The 13,699-nt window shown below is 42.4% G+C and overlaps 1 protein-coding gene across 20 annotated transcripts in view; it reads right to left on the bottom strand.

The window, feature by feature from the left end:
• Positions 1-13,699, bottom strand: part of KALRN (kalirin RhoGEF kinase) — a 692,240-nt gene that overhangs the window by 255,888 nt on the left and 422,653 nt on the right. For all 20 annotated transcript variants that reach the window (XM_024991355.2, XM_024991361.2, XM_059886080.1 and 17 more), the window contains exons 18-21: positions 13,273-13,422; positions 10,827-10,941; positions 6,306-6,421; positions 5,690-5,812 (exon numbers count right to left, since the gene is read on the bottom strand). In XM_024991355.2, coding sequence (XP_024847123.1) covers positions 5,690-5,812; positions 6,306-6,421; positions 10,827-10,941; positions 13,273-13,422 — 504 coding nt within the window. The remainder of the gene's footprint in view (positions 1-5,689; positions 5,813-6,305; positions 6,422-10,826; positions 10,942-13,272; positions 13,423-13,699) is intronic.

Genomic DNA, 13,699 nt, shown 5'->3' with positions numbered 1-13,699 from the left:
ATATCTACTTTCAGGTATATACCTAAGAGAATTGAAAACAAATGTTCACACCAACACCCGTACACAATGGTCACAGCAACATCATTCACAGTAGTCAAAAACTGGAAACAATTCAAATGTCTATCAACTGATGAATGGATAAACAAATGTGGTATATATCCATACAATGGAGTATTATCCAGTCACAAAAATGGAGTTCCAATGAAGACCTGCTGCAAAATGGATGAATCTTGAAAATATGTTAAGTAAAAGAAGCCAGATACTAAAGACCACATATTATATGATTCCATGATTCCAAGTTGCATCACAAATTGTCTGGAACAGGCAGATTCATAGAGATAGAAAGCAGATTAGAGGTTGTCAGGGGCTTAGGGGAGGAAAAGACGTGAGTAACTATTGATGGGTATGGGGTTTATTCTGGAAGTGATGAAATATTCTGGAACTAGATGGTGGCAATCGTTGCACAACCCTGTCAATGTATGGAAAACCACTAAACTGTAAAAAATGGAAAACAGAAGAATCTAAAGAGTTTTCCTATTAGAAAAACTGAGTTCTTCCAGATGTTAAGATGATTAAGCTTTAATTATCACCATATACCTTGGCCCTTTATAAATTTTGAAATCCACAACTGGAATATATCACTTGGATTCTTCTAACTGGCTTGACTACAATATAGCACAACAAGAAAATTTTGTTTTCCTCTTATCCTCACACAAATTCTCTTTATCTTATTTTTATTCTCATATTGTTGTATTGCTATATAGAAAGTACGTTTTGATATGCAGTGTTTCTTCTACTTGATCTGTTTCTTTGGAATAGAGTATCTAATTTGATAGACTCAGTATATTCTATACTTCCCTGCTGGCTCAGAGAGTAAAGCGTGTGTCTACAATGCAGGAGACCCGGGTTCGATCCCTGGGTTGGGAAGATCCCCTGGAGAAGGAAATGGCAATCCACTCCAGGACTATTGCCTGGAAAATCCCATGGACAGAGGAGCCTGGTAGGCTACAGTCCATGGGGTTGCAAAGAGTCGGACACGACTAGTATATTCTATTGCTCAACTCAATCCTGTGGTCCATCATACTTTCTGTCTTGTGGTTTAAGGCCAATTTGGTTTCTATTTCAAATTCACTTTACTGGTTATAAAGATTAAAACCAAAGATGGGTGGTTAAAAGAGGTTTGCTTCTGGTAAGTAGGAATAGGGTAGGGCAGGAGGCTATTGCCTTTCATCAGAAGATCCCCAGGTGGATTTGTTAACTTGTAGATATTCTCATACCGAATAGTCCTGACAGCTGGAAATGATAAATGGGAGGATGAAATCCCATTAACAGAAATAGTTAAGAGTAAGAACAGAGAGAGAGCCAAAGTAAAAAAATCATATTAAATAGAAATTTGAGGAGGAAGCGTTCTTGAAATCTACCCAGACTTTTTTTTCTCTTTTGTTCTCAAATATTTGTAGCCTCTCTTCAATGTATAAGATATAGTTCAGTTCAGTTGCTCAGTCGTGTCCAACTATTTGCGACCCCGTGAACCGCAGCATGCCAGGCCTCCTTGTCCATCACCAACTCCCAGAGTCTACCCAAACCCATGTCCATCAAGTCAGTGATGCCATCCACCATCTCATCCTCTGTTGTCCCCTTCTCCTCCTGCCCTCAATCTTTCCCAGAATCAGGGTCTTTTCCAATGAGTCAGCTCTTTGCATCAGGTGGCCAAAGTACTGGAGTTTCAGCTTCAACATCAGACCTTCCAATGAACACCCAGGACTGATCTCCTTTAGGATGGACAGGTTGGATCTCCTTGCATTCGCAGAGACTGTCAAGAGTCTTTTACAACACCATCGTTCAAAAGCATCAATTCTTCAATGCTCAGCTTTTTTCACAGTCCAACTCTCACATCCATACATGACTACTGGAAAAACCATAGCCTTGACTAGACGGAGCTTCATTGGCAAAGTAATGTCTCTGCTTTTTAATATGTTATCTAGGTTGGTCATAACTTTCCTTCCAAGGAGTAAGCATCTTTTAATTTCATGGCTGCAATCACCATCTGCAGTGATTTTGGAGCCCCAAAAAATAAAGTCAGCCACTGTTTCCACTGTTTCCCCATCTATCTGCCATGAAGTGATGGGACTGGATGCCATGATCTTTGGTTTCTGAATGTTGAGCTTTAAGCCAACGTTTCACTCTCCTCTTTCACTTTCATCAAGAGGCTCTTTAGTTCTTCTTCACTTTCTGCCATAAGGGTGGTGTCATCTGCATATTTGAGGTTATTGGTATTTCTCCCGGCAATCTTGATTCCAGCTTGTGCTTCATCCAGCCCAGTGTTTCTCTTCTTCTGCATAGAAGTTAAATAAGCAGGGTGACAATATATAGCCTTGACTACTCCTTTTCCTATTTGGAACCAGTCTGTTGTTCCATGTCCAATTCTAACTGTTGCTTCCTGACCTGCATACAGGTTTCTCAAGAAGCAGGTCAGGTGGTCTGGTATTCCCATCTCTTTCAGAATTTTCCACAGTTTATTGTGATCCACACAGTGAAAGGCTTTGGCATAGTCAATAAAGCAGAAATAGATGTTTTTCTGGAGCTCTCTTGCTTTTTCAATGATCCAGCAGATGTTGGCAATTTGATCTCTGGTTCCTCTGCCTTTTCTAAAACCAGCTTGAACATCTGAAAGTTCATGGTTCACGTATTGTTGAAGCCTGGCTTGGAGAATTTTAAGCATTACTTTACCAGCGCGTGAAATGAGTGCAATTGTGCGGTAGTTTGAGCATTCTTTGGCATTGCCTTTCTTTGGGATTGGAATGAAAACTGACCTTTTCCAGTCCTGTGGCCACTGCTGAGTCTTCCAAATTTGCTGGCATATTGAGTGCAGCATTTTCACAGCATCATCTTTCAGGATTTGGAATAGCTCAACTGGAATTCCATCACCTCCACTAGCTTTGTATGTAGTGATGCTTCTTAAGGCCCACTTCACTTCACATTCCAGGATGTCTGGCTCTAGGTCAGTTATCACACCATCGTGATCATCTGGGTCATGAAGCTCTTTTTTGTACAGTTCTTCTGTGTATTCTTGCCACCACTTCTTAATATCTTCTGCTTCTTCTAGGTCCCTACCATTTCTGTCCTTTATTGAGCTCATCTTTGCATGAAATGTTCCTTTGGTATCTCTAATTTTCTTGAAGAGATCTCTAGTCTTTCCCATTCTATTGTTTTCCTCTATTTCTTTGCATTGATCGCTGAGGAAGGCTTTCTTATCTCTCCTTGCTATTCTTTGGAACTCTGCATTCACATGGGTATATCTTTCCTTTTCTCCTTTGCTTTTCACTTCTCTTCTTTTCACAGCTATTTGTAAGGCCTCCTCAGAAGGCCATTTTTTTTTTTGCATTTCTTTTTCTTGGGGATCGTCTTGATTCCTGTCTCCTGTACAATGTCACGTACCTCCACCCATACTTCATCAGGCACTTTATCAGATCTAGTCCCTTAAATATATTTCTCACTTCCACTGTATAGTCATAAGGGATTTGATTTGTCATACCTGAATGATCTAGTGGTTTTCTCCACTTTCTTCAATTTCAGTCTGAATTTGGCAATAAGGAGTTCATGATCTGAGCCACAGTCAGCTCCTGGTCTTGTTTTTGCTCACTGTATAGCGCTTCTCCATCTTTGGCTGTAAAGAATATAATCAATCTGATTTTGGTGTGAACATCTGGTGCTGCGCGCCTGTGCCGTCGCAGCTGCTGCACTCGTGCGCCATCACAGCCGCCATAAGATACAGTTAGGAAAGTGAATAAAGCATTGTTCTTGTCCTTTTGGATCTTGCAGGCTCATACAGGAGACAACACTGCATACACATTACTGGGAGAACAGGATGGTCAAGACAGGTGCCTTAAGGGCTACACAGACAATGGCTGCAGTCCAAGGATGGGCCAGATTGTATTCTGGCAGGTAGGCAGGATCACGGAGGAGGAGGCACTGAAGTGGAAAGGTGGCATCTTTTTAAGAAGTACAAACTAGAGGGAAGAGAAGGCTAATCTAAGGAGAAAATCAGTATAGAAAAGATACAGAGGCACGAAAATAAATGATGTATTTCTTGGAGGGTAAGAAAATATATCCATTCAGCCGGAGTGTAAAATTTGCATAAATGGGTAAGTGAAGATACAGTGGGGGTTGTAAGGTGATCCAGATGTAGATGTTGTTGAGTGTTAGCCTGAAGGCACTGGAGAGTTATAAAAGCTCTCAAGCTGGTTGGCAATATGACCAAAGTAGTGTTTTAGAGAGGAACACCAATGAAGGACAGGATGGACTGGAAGGAAGGAAAGGCTGAAAGCAAAGAACCCAATTAGGGTGACAACAATGTGAACAGAAAGGAGAAAGATAGGAAGATTGTAAAAGAAGAATAAAATTAATTGACTAAATGATTCTCCACATTTCTACTTGTGTGATGGGCAGATTCTGATCCTAGGAAGTTCTGGGTATCTGCTGTGATCCATCCTATGTGAATAGGATCACCATGGATCTGATACTATTTAGACTACTGATGATTCATTGTTGACACTATCTGGAGATGGGCAGATGGATGCAAAGTGGGTAATTCAAAACTATTTTCATTTAAACTATTTCATTAAAAGAATTTAAAAGGGTTCTGTGCATCTGCCACATCCCTAGTGCTGTTTGTTCTAGCTGGTGTTGAAATGAATTTCTTATCTGATTGACAGCTTTTCATATTGAATGACAAGGCCCAAAAGCTCACAAGTGTGCAGAGGAAAACTCCCTGCTATCAAGAGTTTGGGGTGTAGGATTCACAAAGTGTAAAACCACTTCTGAAATATCTCAGGAATGAGGCTAAGAGTCTAATTTTGTTACAGCAAATTAGAGGGAGATTTGCCATAGTGTCAGAGGGATCTCTGGGTAAGGTAGGCATTAATATGTTCCTCTCTTGACTGCCACAAAAGCAGCTCTCATCCTGGAAGAGTATCTGCCATGCCTGGAAGTGATGCCAAAGGTGGTCCTCCATGGCACGGAGCCCAGGGTGAGGGACAAGGAAGCTACAAAGAGGGAACTGAGATAGATTTCCTTCAAACCCAAGGTCCTCAGATCAAATCCTGGCTAGGAAAACATGAAAACAAGATTTCCTTCTATTATAGCATTCTCCATTCAGTGTGAATGGGGGTGTGAGGATGTGGGTACATACACCAGAGTGTGTTTTGCTCCCCAGGGACCCCAGCCCAGCTCATTTGCTGGGCAAGGCCAGATGGAAATAGTTCTGGAATCTGCTTTGTGAAGCCACCCATAACCACTGGCCCTTCTCAAAAGGTGGACTTCCCAAGCCATTCAGATTTCAAGAGTATGTGGCTGATATTCATACACACAATGTGCATTTCACATGAATACATTCCTTTGCTGTATTTGGTCTAAAAGAACACAGCAGATTCCAGAACCTGGAGCACAAAGATGAGGTCCATTCAGAAGCACAGCATATAGGAGTTGAGACCCTGTGTACAGAGCTCTACCCAGCAGCTGCATCTCTTTGAATGTTCATATTTCAAAGGAGATGATTCTACCTACATGTCCCCCATTGGCTCTGTGGTCAAGCATTTCTGTACAGAGGCTGTTCTCTCACTCACAGTGTGAAAATGGCCAGAATGGGATGTGCTGGGTGGACGGGGGAGGGCTCCAGGATGCTTCCTACCTTGGCAGGCACCCTGAACTCCCCATATTCTTTCAGCAGTTCCTGAGTCTCCTCTGTGGTCTCCCCGGTGGAGGTATGTGTTGAGAGGTAATATTCACCTGTTTCTTGGATCCAGTCTAGTGCCTGTGGGAGGAAACAACCCACTAAGTTCTCCCAAAAGCCAGCTGACAGTAGGAAAATATGCCATGGTCTGATGTGAACATTTGTGGTTTGGAACAATATGATGGACCCAGGAAACCCTGGCATGATTTAATCAGTACGTAGCTTGGAAGTTGATTTATGAAAGTGCCCTTCTCTGTTATACCTGGAAAAACCCACCAGCAAAGACAGTGTCTTGTCCATTAAACCAGGGACTCTTCTAGACCAGGTCCACTATCATCCATGAGTCAGGGCGATCTGCCCCCAGCATCTCCTCCCAACTCCTGTCATCAAACTCTGAGCAGAGTGCTTGGTGAAGATCGAACTGCTGTCAGTGCAAGCATTCCTCTTCTCACCCCCATCTCCCATCTCTATTCTGTCGGTGTGATGACCCTCTTTGGAACTGCCCAAGTCTTGGTCATCTGGGCCTCTGTACAGTCCTTGTCCAAGACAACTCCAGGGAAAGTGCTGAACATACCTGCTTGGCGCTTCGCTCAAATACCACGTATTGCTGACACTGGTCTAACCGCCGCTTCTTCAATGTCCAGAAGTGCAGGACACGGTTCTCCCTCTGTAAGAGCTCACTCAGGATGGCTGCAGGGCAGAGAGCAGGTGCTGGTCTCAGGAAGGCCCTGATCAAATCTGACCAGCTACTCGGGCCCCCCATCCCAGATAACTGTGCCCTTCGACTCTCCCCATAGGACTAATTCAATACCAGAAGCAAGGGGTCAAAGTTTGGTTCAGAGAGAATTTCCCAGAGGAGAGCAATATTGGGGAGACTGGGGGAGGGCTTACTGATGAAGTTGCATCAATAAAGTGGGGGAGAGGATGTCCCCAGGGTGACTTAAAAGTGACCCTGATTTTCTTCACACCAAAGCTAGTCCTTGATGATAGGAGACCTTGGGAAGTATTGGTGCTGAAAATAATAACTAATTCAACCAGATGCTTAGAGCCTGTAGAGAGTGAATGGACTTGGCAGGGATCCCAGCCACTCTTGGAGGTTCTAGGGGAGGGCCAGAGGTGAACAGGCAGGAGGATTGGGGTAACTGCATGGACAACCACGTCACTTGCCACATACTCTGCCTATACAAAGGGCTGTGCTCTTAGTACTTTGACAGCATAGCCTCAGTTTAAAAACCTCTAAATCATGGGCATAGGGAAGTTGCGTTGAAATCATGTCATCATGGAATCATGTCTCTAAGCCCAAACTCCCCTGGTGGTTGGGACCGATCATAAGAAAAGCTAAAGCTATTTTCAATCATCTCTAATGATGGTAGGTGTGAGGATGGGCATGAGGCCATGAAGCACAGCAGAGGCTGTGGGAGGCATTTGTCCATGTCAGCTCCCTCCCTCTTCCTACTTCTATTGTTCCAGAAGCAGCTGGCTACGTGGATAGATCCCCAGTGTTTAATAGTATGTTCTAAGCTTGAAGCATCAAATCTATTTTGTACTGTTTGCCTCTGACTTCCCACTAACTACATTAGATACTAATAAGATATACAAGAACGATGCTATGAAAAGTTGACACTTATTCAGCGCTCACTATATGGCAGACACGTATTTTCAGAGTACCTCATTATGCATGGACCATTTTTATCTCCACTTTACAGATGAAGAAACTGAGGTTTAGAGAGAGTAGGCAACTGGCCCAAGGTCATTCTTATGGAAAAGCGTAGAACTTTATGACTTCTTAGCCACCTTGGGCTCCCAGGTTATTGGGGCTGTAAAGCACAAGTTATGTTGCAGGGAAAAGCCAATTCTGACTGCATGTTGGAACTGTTTCTTTGACTTGCTTTTTGTTTGTTTTGTTACTATAATCCATAACGGATTATAATAATAATCCATAACCACCCATAATGGTCTGCCTCAGAGAATCCTGCCCCTCTGCCTGACTGTTAAACTAAAGTGCCTTTGCTCAGAATCCTGTCCACTTGTGGATGGCAGAAAAGAAGAAATCAACACATTCCCTGGCTGAGGCTTGCCATTATAGGAGATATTTGCAAGATTAATGGCCCTTATACTTTGTTTCTTCACCTCCTCTCATCTCTGATCTATAAAAGAACCCAGTATTAATACCCCAATAAGACTGTTATTTTGAGACATTAGTCTGCCATCTTCTAGGTCTACTGGCTCATGGGGCAAGCAGAGCAAGCCTGGACTCAGTAACAGTGTGCTCTACACAGAGGGCACAGCCCAAATTGTAGTGCTTATTGATTTTTGTGAACTTTTAATGCACTATGGAAGTTTAACTCTTGAAGGATAGAACCTGTCTCTTCTCCCTTAGGCTGAGAACTTATATGGATCCCTATTATTGATCTCTCTCTATATCTATGCTCTTATTATGTAGCTTTTTAGTTCCTCCCCCAAAGAGACCAAGCGTACTTCCTCACCTGTGACCTCACACTTGGTCATGTGACTTGTTTTGGCAAATGGGTCGTTGATAGGACATAAGTAGGGGCTTGGAGAGTGCTTGTGCACTCGACCTTGCCCCTTTGATCTCTGCTATTACCTCCCTAAGAAGTTCTCCCGGGTGACCACTGCCCCTTCAACAAGGTCCCAGAATTAATCCACATGGAGCAGACAAGAACCCATCCTGTAGTGAAGGGGCCAAGCCAGCCAGACCTGCAGTCTCAAGCAGGAGTGCATTGTTGAGCCCAGCCAAGGCAGCTGGTCCCCAGGCAATGCAGTCAATGAACAATAAATGCTTACAGTTGTGGGCCACTGTATTTCAGGGGTTGTTACATAGTAATAATTGTTGCTATAAGAAAAACTTAAAATAAGAGGTACTGGCTTTGGGCCCAGGCAGCAGGTGGAAAGGAAATGGATACAGAAGAGGTCATAGGTCTCTGCTCAGGTGAAAGCTACAACTGGGCAAAGACAGTGAGAACAAGTGTTATCTTTAGTCTTTTTGTCTCCAAATTAGAGCTTTGTTCACTGAGGTCCCTCCATGGTGGCTGAGGAATTAGCCCAGCTTAGGTGAATGTCCTAATGAGTTTCAGGTTTCATTTTTGCCCCTCTTTAAGCTTTCCTGAGGGCACACCCTGCTCTGGCCCCAACCAAGATGCGGCACATCCTGCTCTCCCTGGGAGGCTGCCACTCTTGGCACACTGGGGTGGAGGTGCAGGTGGGGCGTGCTTGCTCTCAGCAGGTAGCTGGCCTCTCTCAAGTCATATTTAGACATCAGAACACAGACCTTGAAAAATCTGCAGGAAGGGAAAGGTGACATAATGCCAGCCACCCACAGGGCCCCTCAGCTGCAAACAGATAGCACATCTGGAAAAGGAACCCTCTTCTTTCTTCTCTGTAGGGAACTTTGATTCCTAAGTTTTAATTCTTCCTGGTGAAAAATTCTTCCAAGATCAGAGGATCTTGCCACCTCCCGAGCTCCTTAAGCATAAAAGAGGCCCTTCCTAAAAGAGGTCCAAACTTCCCACTGTCCCCTTAGCAGCTTGCCAAGCCTGTATCACTTCCCTCCCTAGTGCTGGTCTCCAGGGTTGTATTGCTGTGCTGTGTCGAGATGACATTTGTTAAATTCTTCACCCACTCAAAGGCTAATTTCTGTAAGGTCCAGAGTAAGTGATTCCACCAATAATAATTTAATCTTAATGTTGGTCAGCAAATGAACAATTTTAAAGGTTACTGATTTTTGTCCATACAACTGTAGACATTATAGAAATCAGAGAAATACTGAAGATTATCTAGACCAGTACTTATCTAAATTTTACGTGCACAAAAATCACCTGGATCTGGTGGGATGGAGGAGCTCTTGCCAAAAAGGAGGTTCTGATTCTGTAGGTTTAAGTGGGGCATGAGGTAATGTTTCTTATAAGCTCCCAAGTGTTGTCAATGCTACTGGTCTGGGGCCCATATTTTGAGCAGCAAGAATTTACACATCCTTCTTCATTTTTCAATAAGAAAACTGAAGTTTCTAAAGCTTAAGCAGTAAGTAATAAAACTAGGTGGCTCAGTGGTAAAAAAAAAAAAACAAAAAAACAACCCCACCTGCCAATGCAGGTAACTCAGGAGACTTGGGTTTGATTCCTGGGCTGGAAAGATCCCCTGGAGGAGGAAATGGCAACTCACCCCAGGATTCTTACCTGGAAAATCCTAGGGACAGAGGAGCTGGTAGGCTACAGTCCACGGGGTTGCAAAGAGTCAGACACGACTGAGCATGCAGCACATTGTACATTGCAATAAAACCAGGATTAGAATGTGGTTTTATGAATCTCAGTCCATGTCTCGTTCTCAGGCTGTAAGGTAACTCAATCTTGTGCCATTCAATATGGTAGCCATGTTTGGCTATGACACTTAAAGTAATGAATAGTCAGTGCGGGTAACTAGGCACATTTCAACTGCTCAAAAGTCACATGTGACCAGTGACTATGATACTGCACAGTGTAGATATGTAGAGATTATCTGTTATTTCTCTTAGCATTGTTATAAACTCCAAGAGAGTCCCTTGGACTGCAAGGAGATCCAACCAGTCCATCCTAAAGGAGATCAGTTCTGAGTGTTCATTGGAAGGACTGATGTTGAAGCTGAAATTCCAATACTTTGGCCATCTGATGTGAAGAGCTGACTCATTTGAAAAGACCCTGATGCTGGGAAAGATTGAAGGCAGGAGGAGAAGGTGATGACAGAGGATGAGATGGTTGGATGGCATGACTGACTCAATGGACAGGAGTTTGGGTAAACTCTGGGAGTTGGTGATGGACAGGGAGGCCTGGCATGCTGCAGTCTATGGGGTCGCAAAGAGTTGGACACGACTGAACTGAACTGAAACTCTAAGATAAAACAAAATATATTTGGAGAAATTTTATAGTCATTTTTCCATTCAAAATTTTGATGCATGATGAATTGCCACTGAAATACCATCCCACATCACACTTTTTCTTATCTAAGGAGAAGAACCAGGAAATTTGAGGTCACATGAAGACCAGGTACCAAGCTCTGATCCATGTGGCTGGAGTGGCTTCAGGTTGGCAGGGCTCACACTGACCTTTCACTTGCTGTTCGGGTCCTCGGGTGTGGCTGGCAGCACTGGGCATGCTGACGTTGTTCCTATGGATGTACTTGAGAAAGACCTCAGCATTCCGCCGTGCCAGGGTGCAGGCCTGAGAGAGACAAAGTGTGAAGTCCCAGTCCAGAGGTGCACATGATCTAAGGCACCAGAGAAGGGATGCTGGCGATGAGGCTTCTGGGTCTCTGGGTGAGCAGAGTCCTGGAGGCCAACTGGAGCAACATGGATGTTCCAGTTCTAATGGAAGAGGTTCACTTATTCTTTTAAGTGCAAAGCTTAAAAAAGAAAAGCTCCCTGTTCCTCTCTCCTTTCCATCACAAGCGAAAAAAGAAATCAGCTACTCCTTGACTACTACATGTATTGATTCAGCATGACCACCATCCCCTGCAGCCTGATTTCCCTCTGCCACATATAAGAGTGCCTCATATACGACCTTGGTGTAAGTCGCTTTAACATTAGCTTAATTTAGACTCGAGAAAGCAAATTTAGTAATCAAACTTATTAACCACACGTTCCAAATATAAATGGAAATTACCCACATTTTAGAAACATGTTTGTCTATAAAACCCAACTCCACCTCAATAAGATTAATAAACATCCTACTGCTGGGCACAGTATATCATGTAAAAGAGTAAGAGCCATTGTACCATCCCCTTAAGGCTCACAGAGCAGTGGGTGGCAGAGAGGACAGGTTTGTCCCATGCTGCTGTACCGGAAGGAGGCTGGGGCCCAGCAAGGGCGGGAGTCATGATCAAGTCAGGACTAGAATCTAGGTCTACTGATAGAGTGCTTCTAGTTTCTCTCAAGACCAGAGAGTTTCTGAAATTTCTTTACAAAGCAGTATTTTTCCTGTTGGTAGAAGTAATACATGTTATTCCATTAATTTTCAGTCCACAGCTTTCAGAACTAAATTATCTCTAAACAAAATTGTTAACTTCTAAACTTTTTCCTATTTAGCATCTGATTCTACAAATTATATGGTCAAAACTAAGCTTTTTTATATTTAGCATCTGATTCTACAAATCACATGGTAAAAAATTATTTTAAATGTTGCTTTCACAATAACGGTTTCTGGGAGCTCTGGTAAGATTGTTCATGGTTCTACCACCCTAAGGTCCATGAATTTAACAGCTGGATAGTGGTCCACAACTAAAGAATCCAAAATACATCCACTGATGTGTACAGAGAGCTTGATCTTCTGTCCATTTGGCTTGTAATGTCCACAAAAACAGCTTCTCAACTATGGTTTTAGGCACATGTGGAAAACCTCAGAACATTTTTTTCCCTTCTTCAAAAAAAAAATTTAATTTTATGAAGAAATACCTTCATACCTCTATTTAAAAACTTTGACATGCTCTACTTAAATTGTTTCATTTTAAACTTTGTTTTATCAGGGGGAAGACTTTTAAAATCATCTTAAGCCTTATATGGAAGGATTTCTATTTAATCTTATTAGTAAGAGCTGATTACTAAGGGTTCAGATCAAATGCAGGTGCAGATACTAGATAGATGGGAGGAGAGCAGCAGGAGGTCATCTTTAAAAAAGAATAAAAATAAAACTTAAACAAGTGGTCAAGTAGAGAAAATCCCTAATGAAAGAAAAGCAGTTAATTACAGAATTGTAGAAAATCAGGGGCAACATGTTAAGGTGTAAAAAGTCTCTAGTGTGCTTTCAGAAACCTGAAAGGAAGCAGAACATAAAAGCAAGGAATTTGAGAGTAAATGGATCCTTTGAAAAAGTTTTCACACTGAAGGTTCTGTCAGAGAGAAGATCAAAGGCAGAAGGAAAGAGGCTTAGGAGGTCTTCCCACACCAGCTGAAAGCTGTTCAGAGCTGGACTGTGTTTCCCCCCTGGGAAGCTAGGTATTTCTGTCTTCATACACAGAATAAACAGTGTCACATTTATTGGTAATCGGTAATTGTTAGATTGATAAATAAATGTCTAAACATATTTTTTTAAACTCTTGCTCTAAATTTTGTGTCATCCAGTTATTAAAGATGTATTTTATTAGTTTTCTATCTAGGCTTATATATTTAAATTAAAATATTTTTATAGATAAAACATAACTAAGTGAAAGTGTGTATTTTCCTCAGTAAACATCAATGGGATATCAGGATATTTATACATAGCACCAGCAGAAATGGAGCATTCTAATTACCTAATTATACAAAAAGTGTGGAGAGAAATAATGTTTGAAGTGTAACTTTTCAACCTTTCAAATGTCCTCTCTACAAATGCCTCCCTTTAGATAAGAAACTAGAAAATACAGGAGTATGGGAAGCCCATATGAAGCAGTGAGAGAGAGAGAGAAAGAAAGAGACAGAGACAGAAAGGAGGAGGAAGAGGAGGAGACTGAGAGAGAGGGAGACGGTAGATGAAAAACAAGGCTAAAGTCCCAGAACTTGGATGACAATGTGCTCTGACCTTAAGAAAGGCTTCCTTTTGTTCCAAATGTTTACTGATGAGTGGAATGACGTGGTCGATCTCTGCTGCTGGCCCCAATTTATCTCGTCCACCACACCAGTCCTCATCTCTTCGGTATTCTTGCTCTAAGCTCTCCAGGACACTACAGACCTAATGAATCATGAATGAAAAGACTCAGTAATTGTTTAAGAAGTGTTTTATAAGGACCATTAGTTTAGAGACCCCTATTGTAAGTGACATTTTTCATTCAAAATCCAATTTGTGGCCTTAGGTGTGCAGCACCCCTGAGATGTCTAAGAAAAAGTCCAGGAGGCAGTGAGAATCCAGTGTCTGGAGCTTGGAAGACAGATTACAACTGAGGTATGGACTTCGGAATCATTTTCTGACAGCTGATGGTTGAAGGCTACAGGGATTGATGACATCACCT

This window comes from Bos taurus, chromosome 1, assembly GCF_002263795.3.
Source record: "Bos taurus isolate L1 Dominette 01449 registration number 42190680 breed Hereford chromosome 1, ARS-UCD2.0, whole genome shotgun sequence".
Classification (NCBI taxonomy): Eukaryota; Metazoa; Chordata; class Mammalia; order Artiodactyla; family Bovidae; genus Bos; species Bos taurus.
Note: the sequence above shows the minus strand (reverse complement) of the source record. Positions and strands in the feature narration are given on the sequence as shown.